Source organism: Branchiostoma belcheri, unplaced genomic scaffold (assembly GCF_001625305.1).
Source record: "Branchiostoma belcheri isolate BF01 breed outbred unplaced genomic scaffold, Haploidv18h27 scaffold125, whole genome shotgun sequence".
Classification (NCBI taxonomy): Eukaryota; Metazoa; Chordata; class Leptocardii; order Amphioxiformes; family Branchiostomatidae; genus Branchiostoma; species Branchiostoma belcheri.
The window spans coordinates 125,839-152,696 of record NW_017802658.1 but is presented as its reverse complement, the minus strand read 5'-3'; the positions used below and the strand labels follow the sequence as shown (position 1 = coordinate 152,696).

Genomic DNA, 26,858 nt, shown 5'->3' with positions numbered 1-26,858 from the left:
CAAATGTTCTATTGATAAGTTGATAAGTTCGGTTGATAAGATCAAGAGTGAGCACAACACTTGCAAGGTATTCAGAGATGGCAGACTTCATGTCCTTACCCACATTGCTTTGCTTTTTCAGGCCCACAGACATTTAAACATGCATGTTCAAAGAGAAAATCCCAAAACATTATACATTGTTATAAAAGAGGCTAAACCATTATGTACCTGTTGTACTGAGTATTACTATCATTAGATTTTAATGAACAAAGATGAGTAGTAAATACATGTTGTAGGTAAAAATCCTGAATCCAGAAGGAAACCCACCTGGCCAGGAGCAACATTGGCACTTGGAATTCCTGGATTCAGTAGCTAAAGAAAAAAAAATCAACAGATTAGTTACTTCTGGTACATGATACTTCTTTTATAACATACTTCCCAACAGCTAATGCCCTAACATTAGTATATTTATCCAAATATACAAAGCTTTCATGCAATTTTAGGCAATACATTTTCAGTTTTCTAGAATAAGATGCATGAACTATTAAAAACGTTAACTTAATGCCCCACCTGTGTAGGGACCCCCTGCAGAAGTGCTGTTATGATCTTCTGCACCACAGCCCTCTCATCACGAGTCAGATCACTGACTTCTGCACTGAAGTTTCCCTACAAACATATAACATTTTAAGAGTACAATAGTATGCAATATATATGCTTAATGAATATGTAAAGCTATATTATGACATATTCAACGAGCAGCATTTACATGATTATTTTCTCCATTGAAGTTCTGATGATACAAGATACAGATACAAATTTGTTTGTACATGATGTTCTGTTAATCTCATATTCGCTGTTTCAAACTTACCTATTGACAAATTGCTCGATCATGAAAAACAATTTGAGTGACAGACTTCATTTATGTCAATTCAACAAGATGAATGATGTTACTATTGGGTATTATATTGCATACTGGAATTTGCTCTATCTTCACATGTTGCAAAAATTTGCCGTCTGAGAAAAATGGGGGTGTTTGTAGAACTATATGTTCATGGAGGTGGCAGGTGCAGAAAAAAGAAGTTCGGACAAAAATTTTTTTAAATTCCAACATGTAATCAATAGACGTGGTGACGGCACACTCAAGTTTTATCAACTTATATTAATGCCGCCACCAACACAGGGGACAAATACATGACAGGACAAGCTCATTTTCACCTGAGCGAAGTGAGGAAAGTCATGTAAAGTGCCTTGAATCCCAAGGGCACAAGATCGGTGGCATGTCAGGACTCAAACCCGGGACCTCTAGGTTCTGAGTCGCACACTCTGCCGCTATGCCACACGACCCCAAAAATTTGTTAATGGTAATGATAAGTACGTGGTAGAGAAGTGACTGTGAAAACTGCAAAGTTAACATAGAAGTAGTACTGCAAATAAAATCAGGATTACAGTATTACCCTAGCCTGGGTTTTGATGATCGGTGTCCCACTACCATCCACTCGTGCCACCAGTAGAGAGCCAGTCCTCAGCGTGAAGTCATCATGACTCAGTATAACCCACTGGGTGCCTTGTAGTGTGGTCCTGAGGAACACCATCATCAGGTGGTGATCAGCATTGATAGCATTTACGTGATGCAATAGCTAACATTCACTACCTATCTACCAACAGGAGATAATTCTGAGCTGAGATAACACAACCTAATCTAACAAAGTTTTTGACATTAAGAAACTGCAATACAGTTACACATGATAACAGCCAAGCAAGCACTCTTATGCACATTCATGCTGTAACTAGTGTAAGCCTTTTATCCATTAGCAATATCATATTCTGCATCAATGCCATTTATATCTACAAAATATTTGCTTGGGCGAGTGGATTATTTCAAAGAAAATGTTCAAAAGTGGCAATCAGCACCAGGTCAAAATCAGTTACTAGTACACATTGTATTACAACTAACATTTGATTAGAAGCGTTGAATGGTTTATGACCTGAATCTACAATTTTTGCATATCAAGAAATGCAATGGAAGGGTGAGGTAGAAGTGAAAATGGGCAGAGTCAAAATGTATGGCAACAGAGATAAAAAGGACCCAACCTCTACTATATGGGCATTTGCTTGTCTATGGTCTTTCCTTTTCTAATGCCCAATACCTTGTTTTCAAATTCCTGAAACAATACTGACAGGCACAAGAAGTTGAAACATTTCACAACAATGCAACCATCAATAGAAATGTATTTGATCCTGGCACAAGTAACAAACACATGCACAGGACTACACAAGTTCATACTATACATACCATACCACACAACACATGACAGCATTGAACAAGACAAACACATGAACATCACTTTCCTACATGTATCTCTCACAAACTAAAGAAGCAGATATGGGATTTTCTAACATGTTTAAAGTTGAACTATATTTCAAAACAAACTGATTCAAGAAGGAAATGCATGAAACTTGTTAGTACTGACAATTTGATAATAAGAAAACAGATAATAACAGGAAATATATAATTGATTGGATCAAAAGTAATAAAGATGCAAATTATAAGCACTTTTTCAGCTACTAGCAAGGCGATTTAAGGTTAAAAAGAACTGAAAACATCAAGCAAAGCAACTTTACTTACATTTACCCTCCATGTAAATAAAAATGCAATTTACCATGACCATGCAAGCACTCAGAAGCATTAGGTGGAGAAGCATTGCAGTAGTTGAGTAAGCTTTGGTGTAAAAGCTAGCTCATTATATAAGTCTGCAGTTCCCTTGTTGCCTGTAATATAACTGTTTATGGTACCTCTGTGAAAAAGAACACATTTTCAATGTATATAATATAATAAGTACTTCTTTTTTTCTTAAGTATTGTAAATCATGAAACTTTCACAGTGGCTTGATTTTACCATAGAGGATAACAGGAGATTTTCACATTTTTTAAATTCATGTTGAATCTATTCCATAGTACTAGTTATACATGGGAGACATATTTGGGGTGACATGAATTAATTTTTAAGTAAAACCACCATGAAAGGCTCATGATTGATAGGATTCAAGTACAGTAGCAATAGTAGTGATTGGTACTTAATAGCCATATTTACATAATTATAATACATGGCATTTATAAATTACATATAAAATCATGCAATGCTAAATTACATATAGTGACTAGGTAGTCTAGCTAGCAGTCACTGACAAAAAGTAGTGGATAACGGCTACTTGAAACTGCAATGATGATGTCAAAATGAAGTGCTGCCAAGAAATCTTCTTTAAAGAAGTACTGACCTTTTCCTTAGCTGTTGGAAGTACACTCCAGTGGCCTGAGGTCCATACAAGATGTTACGGAGGACGTCATCAATGGCCAGTTTGGCGTGGGCACCAACACTGCAAGAAAAATTGCAGACATGTTAATATCATTTCTTGCATACCTCTAGTTACTTGTCTCAGTATTAATTAATATTGCTTTGGTACATGTAACAAATATCACATCCTATAAAAAAAAACGATATGAGTAAATTAATGGGAAGTGATTGAAAAATGCAGGATCTTTCACAATCTGACAGAGGCAAATTTCCTTGAATAAATTTCAATTTTTGGTACTACTTTTTTCCCTTTGATATGGTTATAAAAAGCATGTCATCACCAATTGAAGCAATATATTCTATCAACAAAATCATTTAAACAATACAATGGGTTTCAACACAAGGGACATACACGCAGCATATTCAACTTTTTTCAGTGCGTAAAAATGACAAGACATAAAGTTGTACATGTAAATACCAGTTCATGCTAGTGGTGTTTTAAGCACTTACTTGTTAGCAGTAAGGACCTTCATGTGTGGTTCAGCTCTGACAGCACCATCAGGATACACCCCTACACTGTGAAGTCTGTCCAGCAGCACATACTCCACTCTGTCCCCCACCCGACGGATCTCCACCGAGAAGGGGGGTGGGGGGAGGTCGGCAGGCATGCGCACGATGGGAGCAACCATGCTCATATCCTCGGTGATGTGACCCAGGTCAAGAAGACCTGTATAGTCTTCAACCACCTAGGAATGATGTACATGTAAAATTTACTGTTAAATCATCTGTTAATAATACTACATTGTATGTTAATCTTGAAATATTCGTGGTGGTTTTATTTTTGCAGATGTCTACCATACAATCATGTGTTTCAAATATACTGTGAATCATTTTAACTGCACACTTAAAACACTGCAAAGGACACTTGAGAGAGAGTTAAATTAGAATGAATACTCTTATAAAAATAAATCTTGATATGTTACTTTGCATAATTTCATATTTGCATTTTTTTTCTGGTATTTACCTCTCCATTCTGACTTGATGCAGCCACATGTATGAACGTGCATTTCAAATATGTCACTACAGTGTTAACTGCATTACTGAATTGTTTCAACTGCAAAATTAAAATGCCGCGAAAATCCACACATATAAGTCTCCACAAAAATAGATGAATTTGCAGTAGTCCCTGCTAGGGCCATGGGTGAATAGAATGTGGCCTTTTCTTTAGATGCATAAAAAAAAAATTCAGTGGTTACAAATAACATATGATCATCTGTTTCACATAACACTGCACAAAGGCTCCAGTATACCAAGAAGTATTTACACGATGCATGCACGATGCTACTTGCTAGGGCCCCAGAAACCCCAAAGGGGGAGGGGGGCATTCCTTCCACTTTCTTTCGCACGAAGGAAATGTGATTGAAAGATTATCATAAGTGGCAATCCTTGCAGGTTAACAAGAGGATAGCCAATGTTCATGTCCAGCAAAGATATCAACCGTAATCTCACAGATGCGCAGAAAAACGGGATCGTCTTGAACTGAAGAGTTGGGCGAGGAAAGGCACATGACGCAAGAGCAGTGATCACGCGCCACGACACTGAATTTACACCTCATTTTCGGTCATTTCCACCATATTTGCCCGACCAAAATAGGTACAAGAAGGCATTAGTACTGCCACGTCCTCCCTATGTAGCAGTTATGACCTTATCATACCTGAATTGGCGAGTTGTTGCAGTTCTCGTGGCCTTCCAGGTTCCTCAGAATTCCTTCTTGCAGCGCCATGATGGTTGCAGCATGTGGGTGTGTTCCCGGAATGACCTCTAACCTCACCAGTCAGCCAATCAAGACTGCGCTACACATTGTACCCGGGGCAACGTGATGACGCAGGTTAAATAGAGGCGCGACCACGTGGAGAAGGGTTTGTTGTTGTTTTGGATCAGAGTTCAAAGAGATGGCCTTTTCCTCCCCTAGTATTTTGAGCCAGTCTAAAAATAATAACATCGAAAAGTATCTAGAATTCTTAGCATGCTTAACGAGCCAGGCTTTTTGGAAACTCGTAACGTGCCTTTCTTCTGGCATATAACTATATCAGTTGTAAATTGTACTTTGTTTCTTGAGGGTTGCCTCCATAGAATGAGGGTAGCATAAGGGAAGTTTTAAATTACTCGTCGCATTGACAGACTATCTTAAGAGCATGTGCCAACTTATGACAAGCAATGGGGATTAAATAACCTGGAAATATTAATATCCACATATATATACCAGCTTAGACAATTAATGCAAATAAATACTAAAGAAGCTCGAAGGGAAGAGATTTGTTGCAGAGCTATCTACCATGCAAAACTCGTGACCCCAGCGTGTCCAGATTACAAGATATCAAAACCGGACGTTCTGCGCATGCTGCAGTAACATAAGGCGCAGCTAGCCTTGAAGATTCCCCGTCTACAATTTCATTTTCTGAAAACAAACGCACATGCATAAAATATAATTTAGAATAGGTTGAGTTATCTTAGTTATTGCCATTTTACTATTATAAGCTCCATAAAACAACAAAGCTATGGCTGTTGTAAATTCACGATGATAATTCTACGTAGCTATAGAGGCTGAACTGCAGCTGGATTTGATTCCCCAACGCTGACATAAAACAACTTTAAAAGTGAGAATTGAAATACACACAGATTCCGCAATGACAGCAAAGATTTATTGAGACAGCTAATCATTGTATCCAAAGGCTTCATTTCAGATGCCTGCAAAACTTTCTTTGTGTTGTATTTGGCCTCTAGTCAACAAATGCACCAGCTTGCGGCTTATACAGCTTTGATACACAAGTACCTTCCTCCACTTGTCTCCCATGAGTTCAATGAATATAAATAGAAAGTCCATGTACAATATTCACAACTATAAAACATTATATACAAAGAATACATCACACATAGCCCAGTACTTTAAGTACATCATACATAACTCAGTACCGTATAAGTACTTCATACATAAATCAGTACTCTTAAGTACGTAATGCAGGTCAGCACCTAAGTACATCATACATAAAGCTGGTGTGTTACGCCGAAAGGCGGTTATACCGGCTATACAGATACAGATACATAGGTCAGTACAAGTGAGCTATTGTGAACAGTCAACTTGACACTGATGTCAAAATCGGCTACCTCGGTATTGCCTCCAAACATCTGCTTGAACTTTACATCAGGGCACATGTCAAACGAAATATAGTTTACTCATGGACCATCCTCCCTAATCTCCAAGCAGATCATACGATGGCAAGGTAGTATCCATTGGTCAGAGGAGTGCCCATTAGCCACTTAAGGTTGCCGTGCAAACTCCTCTGGCCAATGGATACTGTCTTGCCACCGAAAGGGATCAGCTTGGAGATTGCATCCTACCTAAGCTACCATAAGACACACCCCTTGACCATCCTAAGCTGACGTAACACACACGTAAGAGACGAGTTCCCTGAGAATCTGACGGCCTGAACAATATCATAGTAATCAAACAGAGTCGTGTGGAGGAGAGTCGTCAGCGTAGTGTCGACGTCTATGTCCTCTTCCTTCGCCAGAAGCTGAAAGTCAAAGAGAAAAAGTCCCCATGTCATTGATGTGGGATGTAGTCAAGAACGTTATGTGTTAGGTGCACCATATAAAGGGGTTGCTGATCTAGCGGTTTTGTAAGGTACTGCAGTAGGTGCATGGTCTCGTAATACATTTGTATCTCATGTCGTGGGCATGCTAATAAATTTGGTCTTGATTTTTGAGTAAGTGTTTGGGAAATGTCTACCTGGTTTCAAATGATCTGTATGCGCCCACTATTGTCTTATTGTCGAATTCCGTATATGAAAATATGTCAGTCTTCCTTCAGCTTGCACATGGCATTTGCACGGAGGTACTAAATTGTCCAGATACTCAAGAACGTCCTACACTCACCTCTGATAGATCAAGCGCCCGGAAGGCAGTGTGTTCCACCAGGCGGTACCAGATTCCGTCACGTACTGCCGCTATCAGGACTGGGCTGGGGTCTCCGATGTCTGCTGCTGTTACCAGGCGGCGGGCGTCCTCACGTCCAGGTGGGGGGAGCCAGACCATGCGCTCACGTTCCTCAGGTGGAATGCTGGCAAATCCTGCGTTAGCAAGGAGATAATGCAATAGATTGAATAAACAATGTGTACATAGCACCAATATTAATAAAGGAAAACTAGTGTTAAAATTTCGCAAAGGGGATAAATTCATCAATTGAACAATGTAGAGGTCACCTGTATTTTTCATGTAAATTGTCATATTATAAAGGGCTACTACATCAGAATATTAATATCGAATTTGGTGAAAAGAGAAGACGTTAATCTAATGCGTAGATGTCATCCACAACAAGTCAGAAACAGCGTTACGAACTTTTAACCTTTAAAAGATTCACTACCATTTTAGATATTCAACTACATAGAAGTACTAGTATCAACGGCAACAAACCTTGGGCCAGGGCCTTGTCTACTGGACAGTCAGCCTCCTGACAGTCCCTGAAGGCGTGCAACAACAGGCACATCATCTTCCAGTAGAGCGATGCGCCTTTGTCTGCGTCTGTGGCAAAAGTCTGGCTGTCGAGACGGCGAAGGAACACAGGCAGCATCTCAGCTATGCAGTCCGGATCACACCAGGGGAAGACGGGACATCGCCACACCTGCAGAAATCACCATTAAAGTCATTACCTCCACCCTGGAGGTTATGTTTCCAATAGTGTTTGTCCGTTTGTTTGTGGATAGCATAACTCTTTCAGGTATGAATGGAATGTAATGATATACGCTGTGTGGATAAGGTGGCCCCACATCATGTGAAAATAATTAGATTTGGGCCGATAGGGGCCCTCTTTGGTACTGCAACAGCACTTTTGTATATTCTGTTCTGAACATGCTATGCTCATGACTTTTCGCTGAATGTGTATGTCTTTAAGCCTTGTATCTTGAGATGTGATCGTCTATATAAAAATAATGTCATGAGATCGCAGAACTATTTTGGCATACCGTGTAGGACTACTGTATAGCCATGTTATCATTAAAGTGGGACAGATAACTTGCTAGATACATGTCTATAGTACGTATAAGTGTAAACAGTATACAACAGTAAAACAGTGACATGATCCGGCTAGAATTTGCTTACCGGAATTGGAGATGCGGCAAAGGTGGTTGATGATGTCGCAAATTGTCCCTCATGGCTTTCCTGTCCGCTATTCCTGGGTAGCTAGAACATAAAAAGGGACTTTTTCCATTCCTGACTTGTACAGTGCCTAACGTAGACGACATAGAATGCAGTGTGCAATCTCCAATCCAGGATATGATGTAATACAATCGACGCACACTAGGCACGGTGACAGAAACAGTTACTAGTATTAGTATATACCCTCCTTACCTCATCAGCACTTTGATTCTCCAACACTCGAGAAGAACGGGAAGTATCAGGCGACTTTTGCTGAAATATTATAAAACAAAAGAATGGTTAAGACCGAAACCACTATTAGATGCGTATAAGCGTCTATTTCAATTTTACGTTCAAGGGAAAATTTCACATGAATGAAAACCGAAAAAAAATCATTGTCAAAAACCTACCAGGTATTTAAGAGACAGTGTTGATGGCGCTTCCTGCCCAGTCGTTGTCTCCTTGGCAATCTTTGGCACATAAAGATCCTCCAGTTCCTACAGATATTACAAAATACATTTTCAATTCAGACGTGTTCAAGACAGCATTCTCCCCAAGTTTGAATCTTCTGTATGGAAATTAGATAGTCTTATGTTCTGCATCCGTATCTGTGTCGGTATAGCCGGTATAACCGCCCTTCGGCGTAACACCGTCTTTCTCTTATTTCCCAACAAAAAGAACATGAAAGACTTTACCACGTCATCATGATTGGCACATAGAGTCTCTCCATCAAGCATGTAGAAGGGAAGATCACCAGGTTCTTCCTCTGCAACGGGACTGAGCGAGCTGTAGGGAGACATGCTATCCTGAAAAGAAACAAACAAACAAACAAATAAAAAAAATAAACAATCGTCTTATATAATTAGTAAACTTCAAAGTATATCAAGACCTTTTCATGTACAAAGTAAGCTGGTGTGTTACGCCGAAGGGCGGTTACACCGGCTATACCGATACAGAAGTATTTTCACAACCCACCCATGGTTTTTAGAGTTATAAAGACAAATGTATATGGTACACAATATAAAACAGACAGACAGAGACACAACCAAAACACACTATTGGGAAATAAAAACTCGCTTTGTCTGTTTGACAACATTGTACATTTTCCACTCGATTCAAGTAGACTTTCTCAGATATACCATTGCCAAAAACATAGTTCCTTAAACATACTATACTGTAGAATATCAACTATCAATGTAATAATGTGGATGTCAATTTCAGGATTTCTGGACTTACGTTGCTATCAGCATGGTTGAAGAGTTTGTCTTTGATGTACCTCTTGAACGAAGGTGAAACGAGAAGGGGTTGCAACTGTAAATTACAAAGGCGTCAGCAAGTGAAATAGGATAGTAATAAAAGTTATTGATCATTGCTATACTCTAGAGTCTAAAGAGAAGAGAGAAATGTTTGGCAGTTGTGAGAAATGTCATCTACTACAAACATAAGCACCTACATGACTATGTCTTTAAGTTGTATTTATAAGAAAGTATGGATACTTTTTAACATAAAAATATTCCTCAATGATTATGAACGTAAAGCCGTTATATCCATTGATATTTATTTAAGTTTGTAAGCATCCAAGTTACTTGTAAACCCGCAATTATAATGAATATCTATTCATCTCTTCTCATCATGCTTTGAAGTTTCCGACAAAAGTACGCCAGTTGTTCGAAGGATAGTCACAAGGGATCCAAGAGCAACACCATCTATCTCTGAGCCTGAAGCACTAAAAATCATGACCACAGAATGTTAATTAAGAACATAACATTCTAAAACAGGCAGTCCTATAGCAGCGTGATAAAAAGCCAATAAGAAGCCCATATTAGAGTGCGTCCTTTGTTACCAAAATAAACATTTCCTTTACTTAAATATCATAACAATCTATAACTAGCTTCTTGATTCATGTTGTTTAGTAAAAAAAACAAACAAACAAATTACACCAAGCTACCAGAAACACAGCTTAGGCGAAGGTAAAAATACAGTGAAATTCTACAAAGATATTTAGAACTTTTTTCATCAATAATAGACATAGAAACTGTGTACTCACGTCTGAGGAGGGGAGACCTTGCAGTATTCTCCCTACGACTTCGATCATTACATCTATCTCTTCATCACTCTGTATCTTTGTTCCTTTCTTCTGTAGATTCAGACGGTCCTAGAATAACACAAAAAATGATTCCTCGTACGTCACAAATAGTCCATGTTAATTCATGTTTTTTTATTTGGCAACCGCCATCAGCTCATACATTATTATCCTCAGAACAGTGTTCAATTTAAAATTCTATACCTTTCAAGATTGCATCAAAAGAACAAAGAGCTCATTCGCTTTTTTGTGCAGGCTACAGTATTGTCATATTTACCTTGGAGATAACCTTTGGCACGTGTTCGTTGTCCCCTTCAAACACGACGATTATCTTCTCTTGATTGAAGCTGGGACAGCTGAGAATTTTCACCGTTTCCCCATCCAAAGTGTCACTGAATGTTGTAAAATACACCATCCTAAGAAATATATCTCATTCTTTCTACTTTTTTAAACTCACTAAATGTAATTTTCTACTACTTCCTGCTTCTCTGACAAAAAATTTTTTTTCCACATTTACATTCATCTAGGATAGTAATCCACATATAAGGAAAAGTGTGAAATTCATTTGCATCATCGGACAATCACCCAGAAAATACTATAGTATGATTTTTCTTTGTAGTATATTGATGGTCACCCTAAATCCATCTTTGGTGCCAATCATGAAAGCTATATACAACAGACGGTAAATTTAAAGTATTTCAAGCTTGATACATACTACTTCTGAAGCTGGCGAATCCTGGATCTCGTGCGAACTCCTTCTTCCTCCAGAAACATCAACCTCATCTTGTCCTCCATGTCAATCTTCATGGCTTCCCTCCCCATATCGACAGGGATACTGAAGGATGGTATGCACATTTATGGCAAATATAGACATGCAAACATTGAAAAGTGCAGTCCAGTAGTACAGTTGCAAACCTGTCCATATACTCTCCATATCGGGGAATAATGTTTGATAAATGTGCATATGGATAAATTATAAATGACGTTATTTTTTAGTTTCCTTATTCCCTCCTTTTAATACAGAGCTACTTATTACGTACGGGGAAAAATAACATGTCGCCATGTCTGGAATTCATTCTTACCTGTCTATAGTTGTAATTCCAAAATCCTGTGACGTCGAGGGATCCAGATTCTGGAGCTGGAGGTCGAAAAGACGCACGTACCCATCCTTTTCCCAGCCTTTTAGTCTTATCTTGGATGAGAAGGACTTTTCCCAGGGTTTTGAGGGTTTAGTTGAGGTGATGGGGACTTTCAAGGCGACAAGAGATTGAGAACCTTCCAACACGGCAACCGCCAAGTCCCCAACGTTTCCACTGGCATGTGGTGACTCCATCTGTGGTAAACATGGTAGAGCTTTCATGATGTTTTGTGTTCATATGTGGTTAATATCATGGTGAACCAACAATGTGTTTGTATTGCTAAGATAACAAAGTAGACCGGTTCACAGTTGGTCAATGTGTTAAGGCAAGTCAAAAACTTCGTTTAGTTTATTTGAAAAGGAATAGGATATTTGAAACAACTTAATTCGCCCTGCTTCTTCATTTGCAATCGTCAATGCAATTCTACTGCATGCCATGTAGTTTCTGTCACTGGGAAAACTAATAGGAGAGGAGCAGAAAACGTCATGGCCTGGGAACAGTCGTGCTATATACCTGATACATAATCATTCCTCCAGATAAAACTGTTTTGAATTGTGTCAATACTTAATACTAGACGCAAAGAAGCAACCAGTCTAGTCTTACAATGCAATAAACATACTGCAGGCCCGAACGTGAACGACCTTTGACATGTCAATCAAAAGACGATAACAAACAGTTCTTCCATGATGAATAGGTTCTTTCATAATGAATAGGTAACTTGAGCGTGTTTGCCTAGTGGACTAGGGGTCCATTTTAACTTCCTACAATTGCTTAACTTAATAATCAAATCGTTGTCACGCCTACTAAATATATCATAGGTTGTATTTAGCTGTGATATGGCCTGTCATGATCAACTTACATGAAACCTGGTTGTTGTAATCAACGACTACATAAATGAAGGGCAAAAACACGGCCATGATTCAGTGACCTTTGGCAGAAAGACCTTTCAGTTTAGGACAGGTTAAACCTAGTCGTGAAAAGTAACACGTTAAACACTGTAGTTGTACGGAAACACAGTTGTTGAAAGCTTGTTGCCAGTTGAAAGAATTTAGGAACTCGAAGATGATTTCAAACAAAATGGCGCTGGTATTCAACTTTCATTGTTGACACAAATGCATTTAAATAGCAGTCTATTGTGCCATCCCAAGGAGGTTAAACCTCCTAGGTTATACAGACTTGCCATGCGGAATTATACCATAAACTGCAGTATCGCCCTTCTAAGGTATCAAGCTATTTCGTTAAAGCAAGATGCAAGTACACACCAAGCACCATACACATGTTAACGTTGCTGGTTAATTCTCTACGTATATTACAGAGTGGGTACCAAGCCTAGAAGCAGGTGTCATTATCCCTGAAATTACGACCTACAGAACATCACAGGTGGTTTGGCCAGAAAGGGAAGAGCAACGACATTCCAACGGAAGCAACACACCAGATCCCACCATCGTCTCTTTGTCTCTTTTCTGTTTGGCCACGGCGCCATTAAGACCATCGAGTTCTTTTAAGTAAAGCCCAAACCCAGTTCAAGTTTGTTACTAGAATCTGCCTTATGCTCGTTGTTTGAAGCTGAATGTGACTACAAATGTGTTAACGGAGTAATAAGGTTTCACATACGTCGTTGTCGGTGCCCCAACGAGTAGTTTGGACTACTTTTGCGGCCATCTAGCAGCAGCATTCCCGCCAAGAGCCATCGAATAAGGCACAAGTACATTAATGGGTGTTGTCAAATCTCGCGATAAATGGCGAGTTTTTGTTGCAACTACGCAGTAGGAAATTCGACAATGACGACATTAAAAAAATACTCAGTAAGAAATTAAAACATTGTTAAATTCGTCAATTCAGTATTGAAGTTAAGTAATAGTTTAATCGTGTGTTAAACGTGTTTCATTATATTTTAGAAATATTCGCTTGTACAATGTACTATGTGAACTTTATACTTGTGCCCTTTGACACACCTGAAGTCAATGAGGAAGTGACCAAGAAAAACAACAACAATACCAAGAATGCAATTGGAGCCAGGCCGCATGGGGCGTACAAGAGACCATTATGATCGATTCTTGAATTGGTCAATTTTCAAAGCAACGCAATATACGCAGTTATGACAATGGATATTTTGAACTGCTCGATAAAAAACTTCAGGGGAAGTCGTGAACCTTGATTATCCCATATGTCCTGAATAAAGACCACACTGACTCACCTTGCTACACTGCGAGGTTTGTTTGCGAACGCCCACCCACCCCTCCCGCGTTTCCACCGTGGTGATATCACTAGTACGCTGAGAACATCCTCCCATGGCAGGGGCAGCGGCTCCGAATTCCTTCTCCACCCCTTACCCCTGCCGAATAACCTCGCATCTTCTACTCTGCGACCCGATTCCAGGGACACGCTCTCAGCCAATCACGTATCACAGAGAAAATCTTCAACGCACTCTACATTAAATATTTATGAGCTACGCTAGCTATCGGAACCAATCATGTCGACTCTTACATCGGCTGTTCAGTGACAAATAAAAACAAACATGGCGTCGTCTTGGGAAGAGAATTTTGCGATGCAGGCCGCTGCGGGCGTCGGCGGGGCGCTAGCGTGTGCTGGAGGGTGCGCGCGGATCCCGCCGAGCACGGGGAAGGTGCCGGCGCGGAGAAAAGAGGGGGCGGCTCGGTGACTTTACCCCGCACGGCCTCCCCAACGGGCTCATCACCGGGCGGCGGCGGAGTCGCCGGCGGCCAAGTCAGAAATGGGTCATGCCAAATAAGGAAAGCTCATTAATATTAATATTCCTTGGGTCGCAGAGTAGAGGATGCGAGGTTATTCGGCAGGGGTAAGGGGTGGAGAAGGAATTCGGAGCCGCTGCCCCTGCCATGGGAGGATGGCTGAGAATTAATGGATTATTTATAGAATTCTGCCCATTTTTCTGTCAATAGGTTGTTTTGTAAATTCATCAAACCCTAAAATCCAAATCCAAACTATCACCACAAGAAGACAGGAACAGGATACAGATACAAACAATAAGGGGTGTGATACAGTGCGTATGGAGGTTGCATGTGCTTAATTAATCAGGTCCAGGGTCTGTGTCGATTGTGTTGGATAAAAGGTGAGAATAGTGGATATAATGTAGTTTAAATAGTGCTACAATCGGCACTGGGTGTCTCTCCATTTCTGTCGAGTTTCCTCTTCCCGATTGTTTACAGTAGCACACCCTGTGTTCTTTGAATGAAGTGCAATGAATTCTGCACATTGGTACCTTGTTAAAGAAATCTCGTTTATTGGTAATATCTAGGGCAAATACAATTTTTTAAAACAACTGCCTATAATATAGTTATATATACATGTATTTCATGATAGATGCCAACAGTTACTTTTACTCTTTACATTATAGCGGAAAAGTATACCTACATGTAATGTTAATTGTTGACTTAACAGTAACACTAATTCTAAGCAGCATTGCCTTCCAAAGAAACTAGCTTATTGTGTAATTCTCCCATGTTGCATTCCAGCAGTGCCCCATACAATTCAGAGATGGACGCTTTTCCAGCCCTGCCCTGTTGCCACCTGCGAATCATTTCGTAGATTTGTTGGTCCAAATTGGCTCTATTTTCATTCAAAATGTGGTCAATTTCGGCCTGTGTAAGCCCAAGACGTTGAGCTAGAGCTTGCCACTCCTGTCCAAGTCCGCCCACAAGATGCTCCATCGCGCTTCTTGAGAGTACTGTAAGAAACAGAGAATCAAGTAAGACGAAAACTGACTAAATGTTTAAACTGCCTACAAAAATCATTTAATTTCACATTTAATTTTGGAACACCCATTTGCTGTTTTGTTATGTATTATTGTTTTGTATTCTTCTTTGTCGTAAATTTGCTAGAGTTGCCATTCACTGTTTTTGTACCCTTTATGATGTTTATGAAATAAATTATACAAAAATTCATATTTTTTTATTGTACCGTCCTGACGTATTTGCCTTTCTTTTTATCAAAAGAAATTCCATAAGATAAAAAATTGAATACAATGACATACAACTGTTGCAAGTAATTGTACTCATTATTTTACTGTACTGTAAAATACCATATTGTATGGTTCTGAAGGTTAAAGAGAAAAAACTATGGACTGACCATTTGTAACAACTTGTGCTAGTCGCTCTTGGATTCTCTTCCTGTATGCAACACTTGAAGGAGACGTTTCCCACGACGCAGAAGAGGCGATCGAGCTGGCTAGAGATTCGTGTGAGTTCGCCAGCGCGGTGTTTGGAAACTCCATGGAGACAGCAGAACAGCCCAGGGGCATGTGGGTTTTTGGACTGGTTTCCTCTCCATCGTAGGTTTGATTGTGTTCGTTGCAATGTCCGGGTGAAAAATCCCAATCCTACCAAAGAATGAATTTTTCGTTAGATAACATTTTCTTTCTACCGGTAACCCTCATCACGAGTCTGTGGATCAGACAAATCTTTGTATACATAAATACTGTCAAGTAAGAGCTTCCTCAAGGGTGTGGTTGATTGACTTATTTGAATGAATTGTTTCAATATGTAAGAGTAAGTCGATTTCAAATATGACATTTTGTCATCGACGTTGATTATAAGCCCAAATGATTATCAGTCATGCAGTCACTACAGACCATTGGATTTGTCAGCATTGCAAGCACCTCTTTTACATGAAGATATATTGAGCAATGGCATTAATTAGTTGGTGGTCCCATTGAAGATAGTTCCAGATAAGACGACAAAAGAGTTGGCTCTTACCTCGGAACTGTCTATGCTGCAGTGGTTCATTGCTTGAACTTGAAGTTCCTGTGAATGGTACGGTGGTGGTTCATTTGCGCGTGCCTGTAAGCACAATAATTGTAAAATTGTCAGATACATGCTTAACAAATATAATTCATATTGCAAAACAAATCATAAACTAGAAAGGTAAATGCATAATGTTTACCTTCGCACACTATTGCTGTGGTTATTGTAAATTACTAAAAGAAAATGCATATGTGATACATGGTGAGCAGCCCCTCCAACTCTGTCCTGCTACTAAATGTAACAGAACACCACAGGGTGTCTGCTACAACACCAGTTACCATAGTGACAGACGTCTGGTCCAGGTAATTGAAGTTATTTGTTTGGAGAAAAAGAAGAAATAAACTGAGCAAAAACAATATGTTTTCCTGCGAAGGTAAACATAATCACCAAATACACCCATGCGTCACTGCATACCATATTTTCCCCAATTGTTATGAATTCCTATAAACCACTGAAAGGATTGTGACATTAAAGACACTGAAGAAACTGATGCAATTCAGGGCACTTGTGAACAAAGTGATTCACTCCTCAGGTTAGTCATGTGTTTCTGAACATTTCTTTTCTTTACCTCAGTCTCTTTTGGACTTGTAGAAACTTCTGGACATTCGAAGAGTTGGCTTCTCACCGAGTCATGGCATGATGTCTTTCCATCTTCTTGTACAGCGTCGCAGGTTACTGAAAGACAAATCATTTAAAGTAACTAGTCTATGTCACAAAGTGATAGCCACACACCCGATGTAAAGAAATGAAGCATATGGGGATTGTTTTGTCCTATATTCCTACAATATTCACATTATACGGTGAAAGGGACCCTTGTCTTGGTGATTCGAGCTACGAAGAGAAACCTGTGGTAATATATGATAATAATACATGATAAAACCTATAGGTAATATGTTGCACTAGTATACCAAAGATATAACTAACCTTTTCTTTTGAGTTCCTTTGACTTCATCCCAATGTGCTGAAGACGAATGTGAAAACTGACCACAACCACTATCAGTATAAAAACACTGGCAGTCACGCCGATGATTAAGTAGTCAGTCATATCAATTTTGTACATAGCTGATTCAGAGACTGTGGTTCTGCGTGTGGCGTCTTCAATGTTTTTTGGTGTTTTAGCAACTGTCTTTGTTGACGTATACGCAGTTGATGATTCCCACCTCTGCTTTAAAACTCTCCTGTCTGTGGAAAAATGCAATAAGTTAAATGCCATTGACAGTTTCGGCCAAAATACAGAGTTTGTAGTTATTGATAAACTGATAAACATTCATCCTTTTGTGAATGATTGATATCAAAGTTCTTTGTTCACAACCACTTGTGCAACAAGAGCCAACGTTTCGATGTTCGTATGTCATCAAGATTATTGTTTTTAGCAAATATTTATGTGACAATTCTTTGAATTTGCCATCGAAAGGTTGGCTCTCGTTGAATAACGGTTGTGAATAAAGATCTAGATCTTTATCTAGATAGTTATTAAGTTCATCCTTCAGTTTGTAGAATAGAAGGTACCAAGGTGCTGCATTATCTTACAGCCAGGAAATTATACAGAAGTCCTTGCTTACAGCATATGAGGCTGCCAAAATGTAGAATGAAGTATCTTACCTGACTTCATTAAAACGGCATTTTGAGCTCCATGGCTCCCGCTTCCTGTTTCCTCCTCCTTTGCATTTTTCCTATGGTGCCGAGGTCTCCCGGTAGCAGCACTTGTATTGATGCAGATCGTGTCTCTTCTGGAAGTTCCCATCAACGATGTGGTCATGCCAAGAGCGGTACAACTGGAGATAATAACACAACATTATCATTATTTGATGCTACGGCAGATGCTGTTGAGGAAAGTATGGTGGTCACAAGCAAACAGCACTACCGTAAAAACATCTTGTCATCAAGATAAGATGTCCGAAACTGTACGTACAGGCCAGGGAGTTACAGTACTTTGTTTTTTTTTAAATTTCTTTTCAGCATAAGGTTTTTATTGTCCTGTAAGTGGATTCAATGTCCGGAAAAAGTGCTTTGAATGGTGATGGTTCTGGCATGCACGTGAGGGCATATGTAAGGTAATCCATACCCATGTCAACATACTCTATACTTACTTTGTCAACGGACGACAGTGTTGTATGTTGGAATATCTGTCACTAAATTGCCCATCAGGACAGGATTGGCAGCCACCTACGTAAAGAAAAATAGACATTTGTTACATTGCGACTAAAGAAGGTTGATAGTACCAACGATATGAAGTGGCAAAACTGTGGAAGTCCCAAAACATTTGTACAAAAGCCCACAGCACATGTACATGTACGTTCTTGCATATAAAAGCAAGTACATTTAAGATGAAAGGACAGCAGTTACTGCTAGTGCTAGTAAGATAAACATCCTGTACACAAATCGATACCCTTAGAGCGTGTCTAGCTGCAAACAATGCGTGGAACGTTTGTGAAAACTAGAAGAGAATCACTCACCCTTGTGTATCCCCTTTCCTGGTCGACAAAAAGGATTCCGTAGACAAGTGCTATGTCTCTTGTGGAATCCTTTTGCACAGCGACAGGCGACAGGGGTGTCGTCTTCGGAGTAAACGACGTGATTTGGTTCAAGGCAATTCATACATGACGTGTCGTTGTTGTCAGTAGGTGAAAAGGTTCCATCCTTACAAATTTCACATACTGTAGAATTTGGCCATCCCTCAGTACAAGGACTCACCATGAAGTGCCCTGAAAAATAATATCAATAGATTCACTTGATGTTGATTGGATAATTCTAATACTTTTCAATATAGCAGAGTCTATGACAAATTCTGATGACTTCGCCAGGCAAGATCAAGTCCTGGACACTTATCCTTGCAATTGACCACAACGAAGTCTCTGCTTCATGAATTATATATATGATATTTATAATAGAAGACTCGCGAATACGTAAACAAAGAGTACTACATATATGTGAAGGCCTATTGAACGTAATACATACCTGGTTCACAGCGATTACATTCCAGTTCCATAGTTTCTGATGCTTGAACTAGAACGACGACCTGGAAAGAGTTAGAGAAGTCAAGAAATGATGTACAAACTTGGCAAAATGTGTACCCCAACAACACAGGAAATAGGGAACTTCAGCTTAAATAAAAAATTATACGATATAGAAATAGTCTACGACGTATACGTACCATAAAATACAGGAAAACCCCTAGTCGTCCTGTCATTTCGATTCCCCTACTCCAATTCAAATCACATGACTTTGACAATCTTCTGTACTTTAGAGTAAAGACAAACGAAGAAGAACAGGTATCGACTTTAGAAAAGTGAAACACCGGAAGTACCAAGGTGATCACGTAAAGAATGCCGGGTAGCTAGGTGCTTTTTATTGATATGTAATTTTCTTAAGTTATACGCCCCTCTACGTGATGTAAAAATGAATACTTAATTCATGGTTACAATTCAGTAGAAATCTGTAACAAAATAGTAATCATTAAAAGGCAAGTTGCACAACAAGTTTCCTAACATTGTGTTGCGGTCATCGGGGACTTTCCACCTGCGTAGTTAGCTGTTTGCTTTGTTTGTCACCAAACAAAAGAAAAACGTGTTAAGGGTCATCACTCACGCGGGGTTCAGGTGATTCACTCTACAACAGGGACCGATCACGAATTAACAGAGGGAACACAAATTGAAATGAAATCTTGAAACTTCGAATGTATATTCAGATTTTACAACACTAAGATAAAAGCCTTCAAAATGCACTGTTTTAGATTCAGTTCGACTTGAAGTAAAACTTACCTTGGTGTGAGTTTGCTGTGGTCGAATTCGTTTAAATGAAATTAAAGGGGCACGTTTTCAGGATTAAAAAAGAGAGGACCGTAGCAAATTTTGACGATTCCCTTTCCTTCATAGCAGAAAAAATCAATTTCTAGGAGTTTTATGGTCATAATGTTCTTGCATAATAGAGACACGTTGTTGCATCATATGTTTAAGCTGGGTACAAGTAATAGATCTACTGGACGGTCCCTGTGCCAAATCCAACATGGCGAGCGCCTCCGAGTTTTCACTATCAGTGCTGACTCTCAGGGGAGCAATCGAGTTTACTATGGCAAATTCTTGAAGTTACATCAATTAGACTGGACTATAGCTACAGCCAGAAAACAAGGTACATTTGCGTATAGTTTTGTTCCAGGGCTAGATCGATTTTGTCATCATATTTCGAAGATTGTTTCATCTTTATAAATTCAACTAATTGAGTCTTTGTGTCTAGTCTCCGATCGCTAACCCGTCTGAACTACTCTAAAAATTCAAGTTCCAATCGATTAACGGATTTTATTTTCTCGGCAACGTAAAATGAAAAGGTTGTGGCGTCGCCTGGCATAATTTACAGAGTCTCTGGGCGTTTTTCCGTTGAGTTATTAATTTTATAAATCGTTTCCTCGTTACCTTAAAATTGGCAGGCCATGATGGCACAACAAATATCAACAATTAGTGCCATGCAAAGGTCATGCGAATTTTAATAGCTTTTTGCAATTTCTAATCAAATAGGTGAATATATCTCGAGATTTTTTAATCATTCTCTTCAAATTTCATCTGTTCATGCTTTTACCAAAATCATCGTGAAAACGTCTAGATGTTGTGAACATATTGTCGGGCTTATAGTATGTACATAGTGTAATTAACCAAGAATGAGTACAAAACAAATATAGAAGCAATTCATAAACTTCTTGAATATCAAAGAAGAATGTTCTTTCATTCATAGTCACCTCGATCCTTTGCAACCTAGCTGTTAGGTTTTATTTGGATCGGATCCTGATCCCAAAACTTTATAATTTTGCAGATGGCAAGCGCAACAGAAAACAACGTTGTCCTGACTTCAATCATCGACAGTACCCACTTCCTCGGTGCCAGAGTGTCCCATGAGAAACCCCAGGACAGGTTTGAGGGATTTACTGTCCCATGTAACATCATAAAAGGATGGGAACGCAGCTACATACAGCTGTACAACATGCAGTGCTACAGCGTGGAAGATCTTCAGTCTGAGGAGGTCAACTTTATCTCTGGCGACAGGTAAGAACTTCCAATAAACTTATTATTGTTAATATTGTCGTTTAATTATTTATTATTATAATAGCTCAAACCTGTCTAGTATATTGTGACAAGTACCTTAAGGTGTGGTGGTTTGGTAACATATAATTTCCACAAAACATTAATATGAAAGCAAAAGCTTGTGACCTTTTTGTGTTTCATAAAGAAACTTGTGGAATCATGATTGGTAAATTATGACTCATTTTCACGTGGACTAGGTACGCCATTTTGAATTGAAAACGAGGCAGCAAAAACAATTCAGTCTAAAGATGTGTAAAGGGATTACACTTGTCATATTATCAAAGACAATTTACCGGGGGTAAATACTTACTTATACAAATTAACAAAGATGAAGGGCATTTTGGCCTTTGTGTTTATTTTGTTAGTTGGTTTCATTGGTTGTTTATTTGTTTGCTTTAAGACTTGAGGAGAAGGAGCGCCAGGAAGTTGAGGGAATGCAGTGGTACATTTTTCTTGACAACGAAGCACACTACACATCCCAGATCAGGCACATGAAAAAATAGTAAGTCCTTTGATATAGATGCAATAACACGTAATGTAAATGTATACTTACGAACTCTTTTATTGACATAACAAAGTACAGTAACTTTCGCAAGGTCTCCTAGAACTACTGTCTGCATCTGCTATTCATTCAAACAAGTGTATACAAATGAACCTGCATATATATAAGTGTATAGACAAATTAACATACTGAGTTATTAACAATACTATTTCTAAGGTCTAAATATTATTTTGCCTATCTGTACGTAGTATGGGTTGCTGCCCCCCCCCCCAGAATGTATACATTTATACTATAATGTGCACATGTGTGTATATTTATACTCAGTCTGTGTGTTACAGCGGATAAGATATGGTTGCTGTTTGTTAGTATTCGGTATTGACCTCATTTGGTTCAGTACAATATTTTTTACTGTGAGCATCTTGTGTATTATCAATGTAATACCGTGTGAACTAATCAGATTCTATTCCATTTACTCCAAAGTGCAACAGTCGATGGCCAAACAGTCATATCATTGTCCTGCCGAGAATTCAACCACAAGACCGGTCGGCCTATCGTGCTGGTCTTGGGAGAGACACCATTAGTGAGACAGATAGATGAGGTAAGTTTGATTAATTTTAATTGCTTAAAGTCAAATTTCTTTCTGTATGTTCTTGTGTTTTGAAAAATTTCAGCAATTATAAAATTGCACGTTTTTTCTTCAAGTGAATACACTTACTTCTTAACTTAAACAAAATTTGAGAAACAAATTTCACCTATACAGCTGCATTAACTTGATCATTTTCTTTCCCTTCTTTGAAATTTCAGTCGAGCCTTGTGACCAACAAACACAACAGAGGTGACAATCTGACAGCAGATGAAGAAGACCTCGCCATCAGAATGGTAGAGTGCCTTGTGGGAGGGCTTCCTGACTACGAGGTAAGGTGTTCATTTTCCAGCCTGGCTTTTGTATTGAACTTTGAAAAACTGCCTTATTGACTCTCTGTAAAATACCATGGCAAGTCAAAGTCATAATACCTACCCCTGCCTACCGAATTACGTAGACCAGAAGCTGGCTCGTTGCTCATCTAAGTAAGATACCTACAAGTACCATAGTCACAGCCATATCTTCTGATGCTTTTGAGTCATAAGAGCAGTGAGCAAAAAGGCATGTCGCATTTACATATTGGCCACCTTGAGTCATGTAAGAAGTGACTCATCTAAAGAACTATAAGAAATCAGGGAATAGTCTATGAAAGAATTTTAGCTGTATTGTGTGTGAGTAAATACATGTAGGTGGTTGGATGAGAGTGAATGGGTATCATTGCATTGTCACAAACATTTGTAAATTTCCTCTTTTCAGCTGAAGCCTATTCCCCTATCTGCACGCAGAGCAAAACCAAGCAGAGTGCGGAAAAAGCTGTCCAACGGCATCCTTAAGATGGCTTCCAAATCAAAGTGCTGTATAGGTGTTCTTCATTCCATGTTGTGTTATCACTCTAGATGTTCGAGGAAGTATACTGAGATTGAGAATATTCTACTGATTTTCTCAGATTGCAACTCCACAACCGTGCCGCTGTCCTCCATTGCCTGTACCTGAAGACGGGACCGTTGGAAGGATCCTGATCGACTTCTTGAGCCACAGAGAGCAGGGCTGCCGCGGGGACTGTGGTCGGTGCTCTCGCCTCATCGACATCGTGAGGCAAACGGTGGGCTGTCGTGCCATCAACTGCTCACATAAAGGTCTTCTTGTTCAAGGTGTGCTGTTAATCTCTGTCTCCCCACCTATGTATGTGGGTGTGGGTATGCCTGTGCATGTACAACGAAGTGGAGACCATTTAGTGTGCGTGTGTGTGTTTGTTTGTGTTTGTGTGTGGTGTTTGTGTGTGTTTGTGCGTGTGTATCTGTCTGTCTGTCTGTGTGTGTGTGTGTGTGTGTGTGTTTGTGCGTGTGTATACAACAATGTCGAGATCCCCTGTTGTAAAATCCCGTTTTCCCAAAAGTGTTCCCATTTCATAACTGACTGATTTGATGATCGCATGTATAGATGTTTATGATAACGTACCTGTTCGCTTACTCTCCCTCCTTAGATTATGTTAAACATCCATGCACCTACCCTGGGGGCGTGGCCTGCCCCATTCCGTTCTGTGACGACAGCAGACACCTGATATGGGAGAACAAGGAAGAGCTGGGACCTTGGATCATCACCGATGTCGTCGAAAACACCATTCGCACAATCATCTATCCTTGTCAGCCGCCAGCCTCTAAATCAAGTCATCAGACAGACGTGTCAACAAAAAACGGTAAGGATTAGTTTCCATACTATCATCCAATATGAGTTACATATTGTATATAGAACACGCTAGGGTTGCGTTGCTGTATTGGAAGAAGAAATTTTTCTGGATGTGTTAGAGGAGTCAACACAAACCACCTAAGTGGTACCTAGCTTAAGTAGAATAGTGATCACCCTTCTATATCTATAAGGCTGACACCACGTAGAAATAAGAACATACATAGTACATTGAAGTTTGAAAATAAAATGAAGAATAAATAATTTTAGGTGCATGTAGAAAGGCCAGTAATTGACGCTCAAAATGCAATCATCCAAATGCATCCCTTTGTCTTTCATATGAAAGACTTTTAAACTCCAAATAGTGATGATGATAGAAATGTGAAGCATTCACTATGACAATAAAAACATCACATGCTTAAACAACGCTGGTATTTCATGTGCGGCAGGTGACGTGGAAACCCGGCTAGCAGCCCACGACAGGCAACTCGGCATCCACGATGTCCGACTGGCTGAGATGGACCTCCGCTTCCAGATCCTGGAGACAGCCAGCTTTGACGGTACCCTGCTCTGGAAGATCAAAGACTACACCAGAAGGAAGCACGACGCTGTGACTGGGAGAACTCTGTCTCTCTACAGCCAGCCCTTCTACACCAGTAGAAATGGTTATAAGATGTGTGCCAGGGTGTATCTGAATGGGGATGGTATGGGAAAGGGTACTCACATGTCCCTGCTCTTTGTAGTCATGCGGGGGGAATACGATACCTTGCTGCCCTGGCCCTTCAGACAGAAGGTAACATTGATGCTGTTGGATCAGGATCAGGGCAGGCGCCACCTGTCGGACACATTCCGGCCTGATCCGACCAGCAGCAGTTTCAAGCGCCCCACGAGCGACATGAACATTGCATCAGGCTGCCCGCTGTTCGTGTGTCAGGCTGTGGTGGAGGGCAGCCCTTATCTTAAGGACGACACAATTTTCATCAAAGTTGTCGTTGAGACATCAGACCTTTTGGTTGGGCCAAAAGCTACCTAACAACTACAGCTTTGAATCGTTGACGTGGGGTTATATGGGGTAACGGTAGAGTGTTCAACTCCGAGCCAAGTGTTCCCGGGTTCGAATCCCTTCAAGTGCATGTTGAAAACCTGGGCTGACCCCATCTGACCTAATGACAAACGGAACGGTAATATCCTTACTAGGCAGCTTCAGTGCCAGTGGTTGTGGGTTATTGATATATATTGGCCTGGTTCAAGTACTGCAACATTTATTTTGAATATACCCTAACATTTCATCGGCCTAGGTTTATTCGATTCAGTTGTAGCAGTTCGTGGAGAATGAATATATGATAATGTACATAGTTACGAGAATCAAAATTTGCTGATAGAATGGGGAAAGACCATTACAGGATAACCATTTCAGGATTTGGTTGAATATCTTAATGTATTTATATATCATCATACTCTCTGGGAAGGGTTTTACCTTATAAGTTGAACCGTACACACGTTGTATGAAGGTAATTCTAGCTTATTGTTACAGTCAAATACTTGTATACTATTTTGTAGCTTTAAAGTTAAGTTTCCAGGAATACATCAATGTACATATGTATTTTAGTGTTTTTGTATATTATAACTATTACAATAAATCACCATTAATTGTAAATCATGGGGTAGAGTGATACATTTAGGTTGTAGTTGTACTCAATGCTGTGGTTCACACTTATAGTGGTGCATATAGAGCGGCAGTAACTTACAATTCACTAAACACTTACACAAAACAAGCACCCACCCTTAAATCATTTAAAGAGAGACTGATATATGATTAGTACGGAACTTCTGACACTTCACTCCTTTCGAACACTGACCGATTATGATTTAAGTATTTTTTGTTATTTGCTTGATTTGTATATATGGTTTATTACTATTATGTTCAAGTACTTTATTATATATGATCTACCATTCCTTAGTTTGTATTATTTGGAGTTTGACCTCTGACAACTCACCTCTGACTGATCTTATATTTTGATTTATGATTTCTCTATTACGTTTAATTATTATTATTTTATGTTACGTTATTCCATGGGCTTCCTTGGAAATCAGCCCCAACGGCTGAAGGGACCAGCCATGTGTCCTCAAGATAAATAAATAAATAAATAAATAAAAACACAGCCACACAGATTCATTTTTTTATGATTATCAAAGTAAGACTTTAATGTAGAGATCGAGGCTACATAGCATAAACTAGTCAATGATAGGAACAATGTGGGATCACATTGGGATTTTAAGTGATACTCAATGATTAAAATGATTCTGTAACATGACCACATGTCATTAAAACTAGATGTATTCACCACCCACCGTCTAGCACATGTAGGTATTAATCAATTAGATATATATTAGCGTGTACGAAGACATGCACACAGGGCACCGAGAAACAAGAAATATGTAGCTAAGAGAATTTCCTTCTCCACCATCACACACACACACACACACACACACACACACACACACACACACACACACTATATATATATATATATATATATATATATATATA

The 26,858-nt window shown here is 39.4% G+C and overlaps 4 protein-coding genes and 1 pseudogene across 4 annotated transcripts; 1 reads left to right on the top strand and 4 right to left on the bottom strand.

The window, feature by feature from the left end:
- Positions 1 to 537: 537 nt before the first annotated feature.
- Positions 538 to 5,054, bottom strand: LOC109463359. The gene is made up of 5 exons (XM_019760132.1): positions 4,986 to 5,054; positions 3,782 to 4,017; positions 3,255 to 3,353; positions 1,434 to 1,557; positions 538 to 645 (listed from the first exon to the last, which is right to left on the bottom strand). The coding sequence occupies exons 1-5, from the start codon at positions 5,052 to 5,054 to the stop codon at positions 538 to 540; spliced, it is 636 nt and encodes a 211-aa protein (XP_019615691.1).
- A 1,621-nt stretch (positions 5,055 to 6,675) lies between these two features.
- Positions 6,676 to 8,207, bottom strand: LOC109463358. The gene is made up of 3 exons (XM_019760131.1): positions 7,745 to 8,207; positions 7,208 to 7,401; positions 6,676 to 6,846 (listed from the first exon to the last, which is right to left on the bottom strand). The coding sequence occupies exons 1-3, from the start codon at positions 7,899 to 7,901 to the stop codon at positions 6,676 to 6,678; spliced, it is 522 nt and encodes a 173-aa protein (XP_019615690.1). The 5' UTR covers positions 7,902 to 8,207.
- LOC109463357 lies at positions 7,907 to 13,402 on the bottom strand. Its single transcript, XM_019760130.1, has 11 exons — positions 13,301 to 13,402; positions 11,630 to 11,880; positions 11,263 to 11,382; positions 10,825 to 10,939; positions 10,512 to 10,619; positions 9,701 to 9,775; positions 9,160 to 9,270; positions 8,875 to 8,961; positions 8,678 to 8,737; positions 8,429 to 8,509; positions 7,907 to 7,987 (listed from the first exon to the last, which is right to left on the bottom strand). Exons 1-11 carry the CDS (start codon positions 13,346 to 13,348, stop codon positions 7,907 to 7,909), a joined length of 1,137 nt encoding a protein of 378 aa, XP_019615689.1. The 5' UTR covers positions 13,349 to 13,402.
- Positions 13,403 to 16,083: 2,681 nt separating this feature from the next.
- LOC109463356 lies at positions 16,084 to 19,766 on the bottom strand. Its single transcript, XM_019760128.1, has 9 exons — positions 19,622 to 19,766; positions 19,426 to 19,486; positions 18,924 to 19,172; positions 18,558 to 18,633; positions 18,070 to 18,242; positions 17,392 to 17,649; positions 17,036 to 17,142; positions 16,420 to 16,503; positions 16,084 to 16,107 (listed from the first exon to the last, which is right to left on the bottom strand). The coding sequence occupies exons 1-9, from the start codon at positions 19,655 to 19,657 to the stop codon at positions 16,084 to 16,086; spliced, it is 1,068 nt and encodes a 355-aa protein (XP_019615687.1). The 5' UTR covers positions 19,658 to 19,766.
- Positions 19,767 to 20,466: 700 nt separating this feature from the next.
- On the top strand, positions 20,467 to 26,372 carry LOC109463413 (annotated as a pseudogene).
- The last annotated feature ends 486 nt before the right edge of the window (positions 26,373 to 26,858 follow it).